Raw genomic sequence first — 20,507 nt, 5'->3', positions numbered from 1 at the left:
AATTATAGTTTTTATTTTTCTATGTGTACAGTATTTTAAAGTTGTTTAAGTTGTCTTTGTTCCACTACAAGAAAACTTCATAAAATAGTTGTTTTTCAATTAAGTGAAGCTATAAATAGTTCCGAGGCATTATTAAACTATTAGTTTACATTTAATATATACCATTGGTTTAAATTTAATACACACAATCCATAATCCAGCCTTGGGACAAATGTGTCTATTCACGGAGACAGCAAGACTGGGTGCATGCCAGCAGCTCACAGAGCGCTAGTCATGCCCCCACAGTAAAGAAAACAGGAGGCATGGCTTGGGATTGCAGCATTCTCATAAAGCCACACCCTTTTTGCTGAGGCCACACCCCCTTGTCAGACACACGCTCCTTTGTCATGCGCAGGAGTCCCAAATACATTGGAAGGTATGTATTTGGGACATGTGATACTTTGGAACCAAAAGCAACTGTTTTAATTACCTTGCCCTTGTAGCAAGTCTGACTGATGTCAGAATATAAAGACAGAGTTTACAGAATTCTGACTTCAATATAGTGGCTGATATATACCATGTCATGACAACAAACTAACGAAGAGTTCAGTACTAAGGGTTCTACACTCTGAGTCACAGTCTTCTGGTTTCATCTGTGCCCCCTTCAAATTAGACTGTAAACTCTTTCATAAACAAGGCTCTCTTCTTGTCTACATCCAGGGCGGATTGGGAACAAAAAGCGGCCCTGGAAAAATTTGTACTAGTGGCCCCACATGGGCAGCACCAGAGGTGTAAGGTCTAGCCATGGGCCATGGCAGCAGCACCCTTCCTCCAAGACTTTCCAGATAGTGGGCATGTCCAGCATCAAGGGGGAAGTTAAAAAGAAATAAAATTAAATATTATGAGCACATTATATAATACACCTTCAGAATTTAAGAAACTATATAATTCTTTAGAAAGATATATTTTCTTGCTTATTACACCAACCGTATCCCAATCACTATTCACTCAATCTTATATGTCAGCCAAGCAGGCAGACAGAGCATACACTAGATTATCTGCAATCACAGGCTAAGTGGCAAAGTCATTTTCATATATGCAAATTATTTTGCATCTTATTCATTATGTCTATAAAAAGGACCACATGTCCTCAAACAAAACAGGCCCCACGGGTGCGTCGGCCCACTGGGAATCTTCCCTGTAAACCCTATGGCCAATCCGCCTCTGTCTACATCTATTGTATGTACCCTTATGCACCTGGTTTATTTATATACATTATGTTGTGCAGATCAATGTAGCACCTTACACATTGATGAAGATATTATTATTATTATTATTATTATTATTATTATTATAAATCATTTTAAAGTACATGATCCATTTATCAACATGTCTTTTACAGCCAGATATTTTCATTTTGTTATTTTGCTGGTTTACAGCTACAGTTGTACATAATGTTTTGCTTAGTGCCAGATTAAGGTCCTCATGGGCCTGGAGCTGAAATGTATGAAGGGCCTATTGTGTGCTACGGCAGGAGGTGTGGTCTGCACGCTATGTGTGTGGGCTACTGCGTGCGTGACTAGTGCTGTTTTTAAAAATATATGTGTGTGTATGCATGTTTGAAAAAATAAAATAAATATTTTATATTATACTTTAAATAAAAAAATATATATATATCTAATATATAAAAATGAACATGTGTCCTTCTGTCTGTATTTCTATACAAATCCACAGTTTACAAGCGAAGATCGTGAAACTTTACATACAAGCGTATTAAAACATGGTGGAGGCAACTAAAACAATTAGAAATCCCTAACACCCCTAGTGGGGCAGACAGCAGCACAGAGTATATCAGGAGACAGCATAACTCTGGAATTGCTAGAGCAATGTACTCAAAAATTGGTCCATATATGCCTTAAAATCTGGCAACAAACACTGTGGGAGGAAGACACCCCAAGCACCCTTAGGGGTAAGGCAGCAGCACTGAGTATTTCAGCAGACAGCATAACTCTGGAATGCCTGCAGCAATTTACAACAAACTTGGTACACATATGACTTACAATCAGGGAACAAACTCTGTGGGGGTTAGACACCCCTAGCACCCCTAGGGGTGGAACAGCAGCACAGAGTATTTCAGGAGACAGCATAACTCCATAATGCCTAGACCAATTTACAACAAACTTGGTACACATATGACTTACAAGCTGGGATCAAACACTGTAGGGGTAAGACACCCCTATCACCCCTAGGGTTGAGGCAGCAGCACAGAGTTTTTCAGCAGACAGCATAACTCTGGAATGCCTGGAGCAAATTACACCAAACTTGCTACACATATTACTTACACTCTGGGAACAAATACTGTGGGGGTAACACACCACTAGCACCCCTAGGGGTGGGCCAGCAGCACAGACTATATCAGGACATGCATGATATGTCAGTGATGACAGGGCATGATGTGAGGAGGGGAATGGAGGTAGCACGAACCCACACACTGAGCGTTATATAGTGGAAGTAGCACGGTCCCCCAGCAGCACAGAGTATATCAGGAGATACATAATGCGCTGTGCTATATAAGAAACTGTGGAGTGTTTGGTCGAGGAGGCTCTATCTAGGTACTTATCTAATATATAAAAGCGAAAATTTATATATTGTTAAATTGTGTTTTCATTTTATTGATGTGTATAACATTTTACATGCTTTTTTATACTATGTTATTTATACTGTGTGTTTAATATTTCAAATCATTTTTGTAAACTAACATTCTTAAAATCCCGGGCAACGCCGGGTACTCCAGCTAGTATATATATATATATACACTGCTCAAAAAAATAAAGGGAACACTAAAATTACACATCCTAGATCTGAATGAATGAAATATTGTTATTAAATACTTTGTGCTTTACATAGTTGAATGTGCTGACAACAAAATCACACAAAAAATAATCAACGGAAATCAAATTTATTAACCCATGGAGGTCTGGATTTGGAGTAACCCTCAAAATTAAAGTGGAAAAACACACTACAGGCTGATCCAACTTTGATGTAATGTCCTTAAAACAAGTCAAAATGAGGCTCAGTAGTGTGTGTGGCTTCCACGTGCCTGTATGACCTCCCTACAACCCACACAAGTGGCTCAGGTAGTGCAGCTCATCCAGGATCAGAGCCGGCCATAGGCATAGGCAAACTAGGCAATTGCCTAGGGCATTTGATATGCCTAGGGGCATCAGCAGCTTCTGCTGATTAAAATGATATGCGACATGCCTATATTCTGTATGTAGCATTTCATATGCAGATACAGCCACAGTCTCACACAGTATATAGGCATGCTGCATATCAGTTTAATCAGCAGAAGCTGTTTATGCATCCTAGCCACATAATGTAGCAATGCAAATAAGATGCATTTTCATAAAAAAAGGTGCCCGACGTTAGCATTGAGGCAAGATTTATGAGGACACAACTGAATCCAAGCAGAGGCAGAGGTCACAGTGTTAGTGGTAGTGTGAGTGCTGTGTGCATGTGAGTGGGTTGGTTGTGCAGTAGTGTTCTGAATATGTGTAAGGAGCATTATGTGTGTCATGTAAAAATGCATTAATAATGTGCAACATATGTGTAAAGGGGCACTATGTGTGTCATTATGTGTACAAGGGCATTAATAATGTGCGGCATATGTGTAAGGGACATTATGTGTAAAAGGGCATTAATAAAGGTTGTCATAATGTGTAAAGTGCATTATGTTTATAAGGACATTAATGTGTCTCAGATGTGTAAGGGGCACTACTGTGTGGAATTGTGTATAAATGCATTACTAATGTGTGTCATTACGTGTATAAGGTGCTCTACTATGTGGCGTTGCGTATAGAAAGGGCACTACTATATCGTCTAATGTGAATAAAGAGCAATAGGGTGTGGTGTAATGTGAATAAGGAGCAATTCAGTGTGATGTAATGTGAATAAGGGGCTCTACTGTGAGGAGTAACGTTTATAAGGTAAAGTGATACTGCTGTGGGATGAAATATGAATTATGGACACTATCGCATGATAAAATGTGAATAAAGTTGCAGTACTGTGTGGCATAATTGGAATTGGGGTTACTATTGTGTGGCCATGCCCCTTGCCAGCAAAAACGCACCCCTTTTTGGGCTGTGTGCCAAAAGTGCGAACTGTTCCTATTTAAAATATAGGGGGTACAAACACCAAAATAAGGACTGTTATGGGTGAGGGGTGATGGTGCTGGGAAAGAGATGCAAGGTCAGAGGTGGAACCAGCGGTGGTGCTAGGGGGCACCAGCCAAAATCTTGCCTAGGGCATCATATTGGTTAGGGACGGCTCTGTCCAGGATGGCACATCAATGCGAGCTGTGGCAAGAACGTTTGCTGTGTCTGTCAGCGTAGTGTCCAGAGCATGGAAGCGCTACCAGGAGACAGGCCAGTACATCAGGAGACATGGAGGAGGCCATAGGAGGGCAATAACCCAGCAGCAGGACCGCTACCTCCGCCTTTGTGCAAGGAGGAACAGGAGGAGCACTGCCAGAGCCCTGCAAAATGACCTCCAGCAAGCCACAAATGTGCATGTGTCTACTCAAACGATCACAAATAGACTCCATGAGGGTGGTATGACGGCCCGACGTCCACAGGTGGGGGTTGTGCTTACAGCCCAACACCGTGCTGGACGTTTGGCATTTGCCAAAGAACACCAAGATTGGCAAATTTGCCACTGGCGCCCTGTGCTCTTCACAGATGAAAGCAGGTTCTCACTGAGCACATGTGACAGACGTGACAGAGTCTGGAGATGCCAAGGAGAACGTTCTGCTGCCTGCAACATCCTGCAGCATGACCGGTTTGGCAGTGGGTCAGTAATGGTGTGGGGTGGCATTTCTTTGCGGGGCCGCACAGCCCTCCATGTGCTCGCCAGAGGTAGCCTGACTGCCATTAGGTACCGAGATGAGATCCTCAGACCCCTTGTGAGACCATATGCTGGTGCGGTTGGCCCTGGGTTCCTCCTAATGCAAGACAATGCTAGACCTCATGTTGCTGGAGTGTGTCAGCAGTTCCTGCAAGACGAAGGCATTGATGCTATGGACTGGCCCGCCCGTTCCCCAGACCTGAATCCAATTGAGCACATCTGGGACATCATGTCTCGCTCCATCCACCAACACCACAGACTGTCCAGGAGTTGGCGGATGCTTTAGTCCAGATTTAGTCCATCCGCCACCTCATCAGGAGCATGCCCAGGCATTGTAGGGAGGTCATACAGGAGCATGCCCAGGCATTGTAGGGAGGTCATACAGACACGTGGAGGCCACACATACTACTGAGCCTCATTTTGACTTGTTTTAAGGACATTACATCAAAGTTGGATCAGCCTGTAGTGTGTTTTTCCACTTTAATTTTGAGGGTGACTCCAAATCCAGACCTCCATGGGTTAATAAATTTGATTTCCATTGATAATTTTTGTGTGATTTTGTTGTCAGCACATTCAACTATGTAAAGAACAAAGTATTTAATAAGAATATTTCATTCATTCAGATCTAGGATGTGTTATTTTAGTGTTCCCTTTATTTTTTTATTGAGCAGTGTATATATATATATATATATATATATATATATGTGTGTGTGTGTGTGTGTTCATTGGGGATAAAACCTCTGTGCCTTCAGTGCTGTAACAATTCTTAAGGCCCGTATTCACGGGCAGATCTAGGGAGAGATGTGTGCTGAGCGAACCGCTCAGCACACATCTCTCCCCCCGCTCAGCACAGTGCGGTGTGCTGAGCGTGCGGGGGGAGTGGGGAGGGGGACGCTCATTTCACCCGGCGGGTGAAGTGAGCGACCTGCTAGATTGGCCTGACCAATCTAGCACCAGCGATAGCGATGCGCGGGGCTGCACATCGCTATTGCTGTGAGGGGTACACACGGAGTGATCGCTGCTTAAAATCTAAGCAATCTAGTCAGATTGCTTAGATTTTAAGCAGCGATCGCTCTGTGAGTACCCCCCTTAAGTCTTCCAGTGTAGGTCATCACAAATTATATGCGTACCAGAAATAGGATAAGAGAGTGCCTGTAACGGTATCTTTATACGAGCTCCTTTCTTCTGTCCTTCACTTCTTATGAGGATGTCCTCATCAAAATGGTGTAATCACATGGGCAGAGAAAAGGTTATATCAATAAGGTGCTCTGCTTATCATAGGGTGGTATTCATGAGACCGACAGTCACATGACCTCCTCCACCATCCCGACCCCTCACTATCCCGATGGTCGGCATGCCGACCAACAGGGACTATTTCCACTCGTGAGTGTCCATGACACCCATAGAGTGGAAATAGAACTACGGTCGCCACCGAGCCCGCAGAGTGGCGAGCGCAGCGAGCCCGCAAGGGGCTTGCTGCACTCGCCCCTCCCCGCTGGGAGTAAAGTGGCCTAGACTAGTAAGGTACTTCAAATGGAGAAAATAATAGAATTTTATAATTTTTAATTAATTTGAAAACTGGAGCCAATTCAGCTATAGCGAAGATCTAATGCGAAAATAGGACCTGCAAATACTCACAAACGATCTTCAATCCTTGGCAACAAAAAATATATATTTCTCTTTGTTCCCCAGTGATACATATATGTACGAGTTGATTACAGTTACGCAATGAGAGGTCTTTTTACCTTATTTATTAAAATAGGATTGTATATCTCAAAACAGCAAACCCTCAATGCACTATTTACAGTAGAGAATATTGAAATATACTGTAGGTAAAAAAGCAGCTCCTCTTGAAAGATCTCAGCCATCAATGGATATACATAAAAAAACAAACAAAATAAAACAGAACAGGAAGGAGCTAATAGTGTAGTAACTCAAAATCCAATGATTGGTATAACGTAAAGTAAGTATTATGCATACTTAAAAGTGAAATTTGTGAAACTTATCTGAATCAAAGTAAGCTTATGATGTAGTCCTCTTTCAGGACTCCAATTCACAGAATGTGCAGATGGTGGATTCCTTTACATTTTAAGTGTTATTATTACTAAGGATTTGTCTTGGAGTGTTAATATTCTGGGTAGTCAAGGAGGCCCAGCAGCATCTGTTTTTTTTTTTAAGGAAAATGCATGCCTCAGGAAAGTGTAGGGAAATTTTAGTGCATTTTTATTCTTGTACTGTGGAAAGTGTGCTATCATATGGGATTGTTGTGTGGTTAGGTAACTGCACAGCAGTTAAGCGTAAGTCCCTTGAAAGGGTTGTCAAGTCGGCTGGTAAAGTGATTGGGGTACACATATCTAGTATATAGGAGGTATATGAAAAAGGCTTTTCAATAAGATCCATCTATACTAGGATACATGTCCCACCCAAACTACTGTGTTTGCTTTGCTACCATCAAATTAAAGATATAGATCCATTCTATGCCGCACTAATCAATTAAAATTTATTTTTTTGTCGACAGCGATAAACATGTTAAATTGTACTGATTGTCTTTAAGAAAGTGATATTTTTAGGGCAATGATGTCATTTTATGCTTTTTTATTACTTTTCTGAATGCACATGTGACTATTTTGTTAACTGATGACACTAAAGTTCAATTGATTGATTCTTATGGTTGTAGCTAGGGTTTTAAATGATCAGGGCAATTGTCAGGCATGAGGTGGTATCCCTGTTGGTACCACTACTAACCTCTGGTTGATGGTTTGTAGTACAAGGCATGTATACTGGTTAAGAATCAGGGGCATTTTAAGAGAGGGGGCCCATGAGCAGACTCCATGTGGGCCCTCTCCTCTCCACTGTTCTGTAGGCTCCAGCATTATGCCAGTTTCTACTGCGCATGCGCAGATCTCCAGAAACATGGTGCCCGCCATGGTCCGGAGACTAATTACCAAATGCACATGCGCGGCGGCCATTTTTGAAGTGATTTTTGCCATGGCTGCTGCGTCTGCAGCTCCCATATTGGGACTCCAGAAAGGTTAGTATAAAAACAGCATGGGTGCAGTGTGTGCTGTGTGGGCCCCCCCTGGACACAGGGGCCCATGTATACGGGTGGTATTCATGTGACGGTCATCTGACCTTCCCCAAAATCCCGCCCCCTTACTATCCCGACAGTTGGCATGCCGACCAACAGGGACTATTTCCACTCGTGGGTGTCCACGACACCCATAGAGTGGCAATAGAACCCGTGGCGCCACTGAACCCGCAGCATGGCGAGCGCAGCGTGGCGAGCGCAGCGAGCCCACAAGGGACTTGCTGCACCCGCCCCTCCCCGCCGGGCTCCTGGCGTCGGTATGCTGACCGGCGGTCAGGAGACCATCTGTCAGCCATACCACACCCGTGTACCGCACACATTGCACCCATGATAGAAACGCCAATGTTAAGAATACTCATGTAATTCCAACACAGCCCAGTATTTCCAGCATGAAAGGCCAAATTGGCCACTAAAGTGCCTTCCCTGCATGAAACACAAGAGAAAGGAGTATCTAGGGTAGCTTAGGTGAATGAAACTTATGGTACAGACATCATCATCTCCAGCTACCTACTGAGATAAAACTCACCTGATTACTATGAATAAAGGGAGATGGAGATGTAACTGGCACAGCTGTGGGGTTGGCTTCCTGTTGTATCATTATAATCCTAACTATAAAGTTTGCACCAAAATGGTCTCACCATTTACAAAGATGCTAGTATACTGAGGTGAAACTTTGGTAACGTGATGCTGTAAAAGTTGTTGGTGTTTGAGAAGTACGGTTTGTTTTTTATACTGTATGTATAAAAGATGTAGGAAGATGAATTAGTCTGGGAAAGCTGAAGGAGCTTTCCTCCAGAAAAAAAGAATTGTTGCAGGCACAATTTCATGGAAAGAAGTATGGTATTATATGTCAACTACCTCTGACTCTATACATTTAAATATTAAACTCTGAGAATAGTCCTCTAATGTATTTTGCCAGGATTCTATTTGCCTTTATGCAGTTCAAGCCATCATTGTGTGTTTTCGGTTTGTGCTACTAGCAAAATATTAATGTCCCGCCTCTACATTTTACATTTGAGAACATCTTCATATCACCTTTATGCTGCAGTTCTACAGTTTGAATTTGGTTCAGTAGTTTTATAATCAGACCTTACTTATCGTTCATGGTCTTTCAAATTATACTTATTAGATATGACTTTTTACAATTATTTGCATAGGGCAAACGGTATCCAGATGGTAGGTTGACATGGATTATGTTGACCACTATTGGTCGACATTGACATGGTCGACAACGGAAGGTCGACACCTTAACATTGTCTATACGGGACAGACACATGAAAAGGTCGACATGACTTTTTTAAAAAATTAATTTGAACTTTTTCATACTTTACCCTCCACGTGGACAACAATAGGAATAGTAACCAGAGCATGGCGATAGAAGTGAGCCATGCAAGGTGACGCGGTGCACTAATTGGGGTTCCTGGTCATGTTACGCAAAAAACTACACCAAAAAAGCGTAAAAATGTCATGTCGACCTTTTTATGTGTTGACCTGTCCCGTGTCGATCATTTTAATGTGTCAACTTTTTACCTGTGTCAACCATGTCAATGTTGAAGAATATTGCCTTCTGAAAAGACTCCAAGACACCTGCATGGACCAGCCTCTTATTCACAAACCATACAAGTCTTTGGTGGGACATCCGAGCATCTTGCCTTGAACATTATCATATTATTATATGTTATCTGAGGGCTCCAGCTATACAGGAACTTTGCTTAAGAAAGCATCCCTCTTACGGTGAATGCCCTTGGTAGATATATTACCACTGAAAAACCCTATTGTCAGTAAGGGCGGCTAATTATGTACTTTTGACTATGGCTATATTGTAGGTACTAATAGGAAAAGTTAAATTACTTAATCATATATTTGGGGACTTAAGAACCTATATACTTGAACTGTCTCAGTGAAGTATTTTTTTATTGTTTTTAACTCCTTATTCTCTGCTATATGTGTCTAGCAAATGAATAATGCTCCATTAAATGTTTAATTATTTGTAATATTCACTGTGTCAATCAAATGTAATTCAACTATTTATTCTGTATAATCATTGCACGTAATTTGATTATCAGTGTAGCGCTGCCATTTGTGTATTTCTTGCTTATATGATCAGAGTTATGAAAAATGTATGTATACATTACTAATATTTTGTGCTATAGGGTGGCTGAACAGGATTATATCCAAACTAGAATATTTAACATGGATAGCAAAATGTCATTTTATAGGGGTTCTAGCACCCACCAGGAATCCTAAAATCCATCCAAAAAGTATTCCTACACCAGACTTTATGATTTTGATTATATATAATTTAAAGAGTTGTGACCTTCATTCATATAATCAGAAGAAAAATACAGTACAGTATATTACTTCATTTAATAGATAAATGTGCTACTACTATATTCCAACATGATTTACAAACTATAAAGAAGACCTTTGTTTTCTCCATTAATCATATTTTAAAGAACTTAGGGGTCTATTATCTAAGCCTTGGAGAGAGATAAAGTCACTGGAGATAAAGTACCAGCCAATCAGCTCCTAACTGCCATGGTACAAGCTGTGTTTGAAAAATGACAGTTGGAAGCTGGTTGGTTAGTACTTTACCTCCGTCCACTTTATCTCTCTCCAAGGCTTAGTAAATAGACACCTTAGTTCTTACAGTATTTAGTCATTAAAAAAAACCTACTTTAGACTATAGCAGGGCTGGCCAAAATGTCGATCGAGATCAACCATGGACACTCGACTGGTCGATCACGGTAGACACCCAGCAGTAGCTGATAAGAATCAGACTTATTCTTATTGGCTAAGTGCACCAAACTGAAGCTGGGGCTATTTGAAGCCATGGCTAGTTGAAGCTGCAGCTGTCTTTGTAGGCTGTCACTGTGACAGCTAATGCCAATAGGAATCAGGCTGAGAGTTAAGCTTCTTCAGTTCTTTTGGTGTTCTGGGGTCTTATGACCTAGGGAAGAGGACCCAATGATCATGATCAGAAATTTTTCATCGGTAGCATATCCAGGCCAGTGAGATGAAGAGTCCTTGTGCCCTTTATTAGTCTAGGTCCACAGACTACGGGATATTTTTTACTTGTCATGTTCTCTAGCCTTTTTTTGGCAGAATACTGAACTCCTAATTCTAATTTGGGAATAAAGTAGGAAAGAGCAAGTAACTGTGTTCCTGGACAAACCATGTTACAAGGCAAGGGGTGCAAATACATTTTTTATTTTGCATACAAGATAAATACTGGCTGCTTCTGCATGTATCCACAAATACTGGACAGCTTTATGTTTACACTGCAATTTAGATGTGTGTTTGGACACACCCCTCTCAAATCTAAAGAAGGGTAAACACTAGAGAGATGTGTGCTGAGTGAGGAGTGGGGGGCAGCTCACTTCACACAGCGCTGAAGTGAGCGATCTGCTAGATTGAGCCTGCATGCAGGCTCGATCTAGCACCGGCAATAGCGCTTGCTGCGGGGCATACACATGAGAGATCCGTGCTTAAGTTCTAAGCAATCTGACACGGATCTCTCCGTGTGTATCCCCCTTAAATCTCTCTGCACAATTTACATCTGTCCCACCTGCAGTGCAACATGGTTTTACCCAAGTGCACAGTTATTTGCCCTTTCTTACTTTATTCCCAAATCAAAATCAGACCCTAAGTTATGCTAAATATGCTGTAAAATTTGGACCACTATTTGTTGGAATTGAACTACATTGTCTATCTCAGTCTTGAGCTAGTCTGTACATAAGACCATTTCTGTCAAGTCTGTTTTCGAGACTTCTACTGGCATTACTGTATCGTTAACTTAACTGATGTTACTTCTAATAAGAGAAAATTACTAATTTTGTTGGCGTTGAATAACTGTTTTCTATGTTAGAATCATCACGTCTTAGGGGTATACTCAATTTGTGCTGGTTTTTCCGACAGTCGGAAAAACTGCACTTTTCGACAGTTTTACGTTGAATTTGCATTTGACCTATTCAATGAAAGTGCAGTTTTTTCGACTGTCGGGAAAAAAAATGGCACTTGTCGGAAAGCACTTGGATCGGTGAATTACTCGCTAATCCACGTGTTTCTGACGAAAACGCATCTGTATTCGACAGTTTGCCACTGATGCAGAGTCTACTTGTTATCAAGTTGAATTCCGGCCAGCACTGAATAGTGACGTGTCGGATCCTCTCCGTCGGAGAGGATCCAATATCAATTGAATATACCCCTTAGTGGAGAATGAATAGAAGCCTATCATGGCTCTGCCACACATTGTTTTCTAAAGAATAGTGTGTTGACAGCTATTATGATATACAAGTCACATTTTCCATATAAAATGTAATTCAAAACAACAACTTCCATTTAAAAATTAAATTAACTTTTCTCCTACATTAGTCTAAGTGCAAATTGAGCAATATAAATAGAGAAACACAACTTTATGATATAGCCATGAGGCTACTTCTATGACCTGGGGGGTCAAGACATAGCCAACCAGAAGTGGCTAGACCGGATCACCATCATCACCATCCTCAATGTGTATCAGTACCTGTAAGAGACACCCTTAAAAGTCAGATCTGGGAATGCGGCCATGTCTAATTATGTTGCAATTATACTTGACCAATCCATTCCATATCTCCAGGTATAATGGAACATAAAAAAACAATATGCAAAATCTATACACACAAATATACGTTATGGATTTTTTGGAGTGCATGTCCGGCATTGGCGTATGTTGAGCTGTAAATGAACCCTTTTGAAACCAGTGTCTCTTTTGCATTGTTGGCCTAACTTTACATCCATCATGGAGAGCTGAGTGCTACAAACAGAAACATGATAAAGAGGGTACAGTGACAGCAGGGGTGCCCCCATTGCCACCAATGCATTTCTCTTTTTATTGAGTCTTTCCTTGAGTTTTATTTAACAAATCATACTTCTATTACCAGCAACATTTAACACAAAAGTTTAGTTAAAAAAAATAATTTTATTCATATCTGTTATCTCTGGTATTTCTCCATGTTTTACCTAAATGAAAGAATCAACATATCCTACAGTACTTAAATATTATGCCCAGATTTGTTCAAATAATTACTGATACAATTCCGTGTATCAAAGTCAAATTGTTTCTGTTGTAAAACAGGATTGTGTTTATCCAAATCTGCAATTCTGCTGACACACTTACAGAACATACATTATTTTTGGAATATACACAAACACAAATATGAATATATATTCTACAAAGGCTTTCAATGTATTCATACACATTTGTTAATGGAGTAACAGTCATTGAGGGACTTATTTTACATTGAAAAGGAGTTTTATACTCCGTTATATACACACTTATCTATAGAAAATAATTTGTCATACTAAAATATTCACAGTAAATAACATTTCTTTACAAATCCTAGATGCTCTGCAGTCTAGTAATAATAATCATAGTTCATCGCGAGATGACGATGTGTCAAGTGTACTTTGTGGAGACAACGCATCCGTGTTCTGAGCATCTGTATGTATCTGACCCTGCTGCCTCGTTTTTCCTGAGTATTGCCTGTCCCAGTCTGTTGCCACGGTTTCATTGTCCCAGATAGTGGATGTTTCCGTGTCGCTAAAATATCCTGGTTGTCCTGTGTAGTGAGTGGGGTAGATGAGCAGGGGCTCGGCAGAGAAGGCCTTGAGGTCCCGTATATGATAATACTCTTTATATTTTTCACTACAAAAAAAGAAAGGTACACTTAATCTGTTTGCAAACAAAATATTTAATTTATAAGACAAACACAACATATATAAACACTCAAATGTACAGATGTAGCTATGCTCATCCAGCCTGATGCACGCAGGCGTCCTAGTCATGGGAACACTGGCCGCGCCTGTATTGCCACGAATATGGCAAGCTGCAGGCTACATGAGCGTGGCTACATCTGTACCTGTGACTAGACTGATATATGAGGGAGACCTACGTGATTAGCACACTCTCTAGCCTGCTCAGAAATCCCTTTTTGTCATTATGCAGTCAAAATGTCGACATCAGAATGTTGAATGTTGTGATGTTGACATGGTTGAAATGTTGACATCTAACATGACAACATCTATAAAATGTCAACATGAGCAAAATGTTGACATAGTTAAAATGTCAACATTATCATTAGGATTATGGGTTACCATTTGAGTTAGCATTACCACAAAAATGCCTTATTGACATTGTAACCACGTTGATATTTAATCAGTGTCAACATGCTGTACATGCGAATGTGTGTGGGGGGGGGAGCTTTACAATTTACTATACTTTTGTGTATAAACCTTAGCTAAGAATGTTATTGCCAGCGCGTGGGTGGCAGTAGAGCCCTGTAATTGTGAAGTAGAATGAACTGGTGAATGATACCATGGACCATTAGCATTTTATGTACACTATTTGGTTGCAGTGGTTATAATCTAGACATGGGAGGCGACCTGTTGTGGCATCTTTAGATGTTACCTGACTGGACCCCAATTCCTCACTCCAAAAACCACAATTCTTTACTATGAAAATACTAAGCAATCTGTGAAGGGCTGTTCAATTCTGTGTTCCTCTGGCCTTAACCAGCACTTCATATGTTCTTTAGAGCTTTTCAGTATCCTTTTTCTAGTTCTATGTACTGTGCTCGCCACAGGTTCTATTCCCACTCTATGGGTGTCGTGGACACCCACGAGTGGGAATAGTCCCTTCTAGTCGGCATGCCGACTGTCTGTATTGTGAGGGTTCGGGATGCAGGGGAAGTTATTGTGAACCTTCAGTCTCCTGACCATCGGTCACCTAACTACATCCCATATCAGGCTGACTGCAAAGAAGAAATACTTATTAATTGTCATTTAGATTGATTAACTACCACTACTGCATACAATAGTAGCTGAGCGCAGAGCACCCTTTTGTATCAGCTAAATGTTCTCTTAGTAGGGCAGGTCACCTACCAGCATGGCAGCTTGCCCCCATACAATAGCCACACTTGCTCAGTGCGCAGGTAAAACAACCTATCACCCCCCCCTCCCTTCTCGCAAATCCTGATTTTGCCCTTGCTCACCCAGGATACACTGAGCCGCGGGCAGCAATGAAGCCTGTAACCCCCCTTCCCCCCTCCAGGGCAAAACCCCAGGATACACTAAGTCAGCAGTCATGTCCCACCCAAAAGTTTATAGCTTTAGCATTACCATGTATATTAAGTAAGGCACTAAGCCTTGTTTATTTTATTTTATAAATTGATGATTATGCAAATACAATGGATTGTCAACATGTACCATAAAATGCTTTCATTAATTAGCTAATACAGTTTTTTTCAGCACGTCTTGAAATTGTGCAGCAGAAAGTGAGACATAACATGCTTTTCTCTTGCTTGGATACTTTAGGAGTTGTTATTATTATTATTATTACCCTTTATTTATATGGCGCCACATGGGATCCGCAGCGCCCAATTACAGAGTAAACATATAAGCAAAACATAAGGACAGTGACTTACAGTTCATTACAATATAGGACAAGTACAGGGTATATAAACATAGCTGTGTCAATAAACAGCACTGAAATAAGTATCAGGGTGGCAGAAAACCGAGGGATTTGGTTCCATCAAAGGGAGTATTGAAAAGAAGATAGGTTAAGTAAGACACGTAAAAGCACATGAGGGAAAAGGGACCCTGCCTGCGAAAGCTTACATTCTAAGTTTTGTTGAGAGGTGGAGACCCTGAGGGGGAGAAGTAGAGAATTCCAGAAAAAGGGAGCAGCACGTGCAAAATCTTGGAGACAGGAGTGGGAGGAGGTAATCAGTAGGCAGGAGCGGTGGTGTGCATTAGCAGAGCGAAGTGTGGGAGTGTAAAGGGAGATAAGGTCAGAGATGTAACTGGGTGAGGAGTGGGTGAGGGCTTTGTAAGTGAATGTGAGAAGCTTTAAATGGATTCTGAAGGGGAAGGGGGAGCCAGTGAAGGGCTAGTAAGAGAGGAGAGGTGGCTGTAGTACGTTTGATGAGGAAGATGATACGGGCAGCAGCATTGAGGATAGTTTTGAGTGCAGAGATGTATGTGTTAGGGTTGCCAGTCTAGAGATGACCAGTGAGTGGATAAGGGTCTTAGAGGCATCCTGGGTCAGAAAGATCTGATCCTGGAAAAAAAATTGAGATGAAAATACAGGTTTGTGAGAGGTGCTGGAGGAGTCAAGGATTATTCCAAGACAGCGCACTTGGGGCTAGAGGAGATTGTAGTGCCATCTATAGATAATGAAATTGTGGAAGGTGAGGTTGGGCGGGAGGGTGGGAAGATGATCAGCTCAGTCTTAGACATGTTAAGTTTAAGAAAGAGTTGGAGGACCCTCAGCAAAAATGCCATTAGTTGGTCCTTACAACACTCCTGTATTACAATAATGCTAGCTTGCACTAAATTATCTGTAACATTGACTACGGACATTTCACTTTTTGAAATAATTAATTTCTTATTTTTCTTTGAGGCTTGTGATCAGAAACTGACACTCTTCCAGAGCTTTCTTCTAGAATAGCTGATGTTCCAACAATGGCTTCAACATGACATACAGTATGCCCTTTTGTGCATTTGTGCAATCTGTAGTTATGAGTGGCAATTTATCTGACAGGACAATGAAAATTGGAATTTATAAAAAGAGGGGAAGTACCAAGTATTTATTTCCTAATTAGAGATTTAGAAACCATTTGCTGGTTACACACAGCCTGGCCATAATGCTGAGCATGAGTGCTGTGCAAGTGGCCAAATTGGACAGACCTGACCATTTGGTAGATGACTCCTGTTGGCTGTGCTGTTCTGTCGGCTGGATTTGTGTACTATTCTGTGGCCATGCCCCTTTCCCCATAAAGCCACACCCCAATATTTTTGGTCTGCTGCATTGTCCTTAATTTAGACATGGTGGGGGAGGTGGCACCAATTCTTTTTTGGCACAGGGCACCAAAATGTCTAGTTACGACACTGATTGGGAGGTATGGGATTTTCATATAAACGCCAATAAAACTGTATAAAACTAATTTAAACGGGAACCTATGTAACCTACATTTTAATAATAATAAACAAAACAAATCAAACAACTGCAGTTTTATACAGATGCCAAATTCTCAGAAAAGAACACAAAACAGTGATTTTTATAACTGATTTCTTTTTGGGTAAATTTCCTTCCCATGGCCTCATTAAGAGGTACTAAAAATTTAGCAACATTCTGATAAGTAGTTTTTGCTGTAGACTGATTGGAATAGGTGAACTGTACTTACAGACACCCTGTACTTGACTTTGATTGTATTATAAGGAGTATGTCTCTATTTATTGCCAGCACCCAATAAAGATGTGACAGAAGAGCTCCAGTCCTTGCACAGTGCATTTCATGGCATTGCACAAGCCAGGAGGCTCTCTGCTCTAAGCTACCTGCTCCCTCTTTTGGCTAGGAATGGGTTGGTATTTTATCAGCCATAGAAAGATAATAAAGCAGACTTATTATGCATTAATTTTCATATGAACTATAACTCTGCGTGTAACGCATTACTTTTTAGCGAGATATATGGGGTATAGCTTGTTTTATGTTTTAGCACAAGTGATATTTGCTCACTGGAGGAACTTGTTTGAACTGAATTCCAGTGGATGGATAACCATGTGTAACAAAAAAGAAATAATAGAGGTGGATGGTTGCGCTGTAAGGATTTGTGCAAGCCTGGGGGTAGTCTGGGAGTTCCCTGCAAACTCCAAACAGTAAAAATGCACTAAAAATGGTAAAGTGACTACTCCCACTTTGGCGCTAATCCAATGCTACACTTTTTGTAGGAACTTCTATTTTCTCAATAAAATGTAATGTACCGGCTTGATGTGAATAAAATATAAATTTAATACTACACAATGATTAAAAGTGAGACAAAAACAGAACCCAACATGGGAAACAGAGTCCTACCAAGATGATAATCGGAGCCGCAGGTGTTATGAATGCAAGGTAATTCCCGGGAACAATACCCTGCATGAGGCTCCGTCAGGCATGTTCCCCAGTAGTCCCTTTCACAGTCAAGGATGTCCAGAAGCACAGGAAAGTACTGGAAAGCAGGTGCCGATGCGTTTCGGGACATCAAAGTCCCTTTTTCAAGGCTGTATCCATGTGTGTATGTTACAGAAGGTATATTGTGATATACAGCTACAGGTTTTACTTATCCCATTTGTAGAGACCAGCCCTATTATATCTACCAAACAGCTGTGTAGGCTGATTTTGCCCTTTTTATAGGTTATATGTCGTGTACACAGTGTATCACACCCTTAAGGCAGCTTAAGTACAAGGCTTATCTGTATAAACACACTAGAAGTCATTCATTTCAGAGAAAGGACAGAACAGCTTTGTCTTGATGTCATATGTTGCAGAAAAAAATAGAGTCTGCTGAAAGGGATAACACTATGCTGGATGTAATAAAGTCCCAGGTTCCAATAAGCTCAACTTTGCTGACTTTCTTCTCTCCCGTTTTATTTCCTCTCCTTTATTGTTTAATCATTAAAATGTTCTAATATTAATAATACACACCCTGCAATGAAGAAAACTGCCAGAAACTAACCCTTGCCATCACCTCCTGTCCCAGTATGCTAAAAGCCTCCCAGTTGATGAATGATTTGATAAATAATGACCACAGCCAACATGCTCAGGAAATCACTTTCTACAGTACTTCAGACTCAAAAACCCTGGAGTGACATAGGTTTCTACTGAAAGTATGGGTGTGGGCTTTCTTGCAGAAATAGAATTATAGCAGACTAATGAAGGGACACACATAATAGTAATACATTCACAAACTTTCTCTCATCACAGTGCACGGCTATTGAACTGGTCTGGTCTATTAATCAAGGGCGATATCAGATTATCAGTTATACTCAGGTAAGAATTTGAAGGTATCAGGTAGTCAATGGTTGAACTTTCTTCTGTTTTAATGGCTAAAGACTTATTTACTTAACAACCTGCAGTTAGACATTCAGTGTTTTCATCTTTGCATAAAGCGGATATACTTACACTGGATGCTTGTTATACATAACTGGAAGGTATTCATCCACTGGCAACATCTTGCTGAGGGGTTCTGCAGCAATGAGTTTCTGTGCCCCCTGCAGAGAGATGGCATAACCCAGGGTCCAGTATGAATAATCTGCTTCCACTAGATTCATTACATTTGGAACAGCCTTTTCTGGACGTTCCACCTGCATTCTTTTCCGTCCAATGTAGCTGAGAAAACAAACAAAAACAAAAAAGCAACTAACATGAACTATGCTCATAAAATAAAGATGGAAGTAATAGTTTCAGACACTGAAAATGGAGATATGTATACATGATAAAAAGGCAGAAATGACACCAACTTTATTTTTTTATTATATTGAGGTGAGAAGACAAGAACAATTTATTTTCTTTAGCCCATAACTTGAGATGGAGCATGTTTATTTGTGACAGCAGCACAAAGCGGTATTAGCTGTACGGTGCTCATAATATAATATATCCACTCTAGAGCTCATACAGAAAGTGTCAAGCCAATAATGCACATCGCTGCGTCTCTTCTCCATGCCGTCATTACTACATTAGTGTCACATAGGCATGCTAGATACAGAGAAAACATTTACAAGATAAATAAACCATAAAAATAAACAGACCTTGATTTAAATTAACAAAGCTCTAAAATGTCTTAGAATCCATATGGCTTATCCCAGTATAAATCGCAAAATAAGATTTACCAAACCTCACCAGACTGAATTGTTCAAACTAATCCTGAAAAAAGATTTATTTTTTTTGTTACTGCCCAATGCAATGCTGATAGTGGGAGTTACAATGGCAATAAAAGAAGTGGTAAGTCTAGTAGCAATCTGTAAAGGTGCTCATTGATACTGTATATGACAGATCAATTTGTCAATCCTTCAGTTTAGAAGGTATATTACATTGCTTCTTGTCAAATCTAATCTGTAGTAGGCCTCCAATATCTGTCCGAGTAAGAAATTGCTGCCTTAGGGTGTGCGCTATGCAAGTGTTACATTCTCAGACTACAAAAACGATCTAAAATAGGATTTTAATTACCTACCGGTAAACCCTTTTCTCGTAGTCCGTAGAGGATACTGGGGTCCATTTAGTACCATGGGGTATAGACGGGTCCACCAAGAGCCATGGGCACTTTAAGAATTTGATAGTGTGGGCTGGCTCCTCCCTCTATGCCCCTCCTACCAGACTCAGTCTAGGAAACTGTGCCAGAGGAGACGGACATACTTCGAAAGAAGGATAAATATGGATAGTGGTGAGATTCCGAACCAGAACACACAACAAGAGGAAAGCCAAGCTAACCAAACTTGAAACAGGAACAGCAACGGCTGAATCAACATTACTTAACCAAGTAACAGTGCAGGAAGAATGAAGCACTGAGCGGGTGCCCAGTATCCTCTACAGACTACTAGAAAAGGATTTACCGGTAGGTAATTAAAATCCTATTTTCTCTTACGTCCTAGAGGATACTGGGGATCCATTTAGTACCATGGGGATGTACCAAAGCTCCCAAACCGGGTGGGAGAGTGCTGAGGTCCCTGCAGAACTGATTGA

General features: G+C 40.8%; 1 protein-coding gene across 1 annotated transcript in view; it reads right to left on the bottom strand.

The window, feature by feature from the left end:
• Positions 1-12,782: 12,782 nt before the first annotated feature.
• The window catches only part of COLGALT2 (collagen beta(1-O)galactosyltransferase 2), a 265,169-nt gene continuing 257,444 nt past the window's right edge, over positions 12,783-20,507 (bottom strand). Inside the window, exons 11-12 of the mRNA XM_063940210.1 lie at positions 18,951-19,157; positions 12,783-13,655 (exon numbers count right to left, since the gene is read on the bottom strand). Coding sequence (XP_063796280.1) covers positions 13,379-13,655; positions 18,951-19,157 — 484 coding nt within the window. The 3' untranslated portion in view covers positions 12,783-13,378. The remainder of the gene's footprint in view (positions 13,656-18,950; positions 19,158-20,507) is intronic.

Source organism: Pseudophryne corroboree, chromosome 9 (genome assembly GCF_028390025.1).
Source record: "Pseudophryne corroboree isolate aPseCor3 chromosome 9, aPseCor3.hap2, whole genome shotgun sequence".
Classification (NCBI taxonomy): Eukaryota; Metazoa; Chordata; class Amphibia; order Anura; family Myobatrachidae; genus Pseudophryne; species Pseudophryne corroboree.
This window is presented reverse-complemented; position numbering and strand designations above follow the sequence as displayed.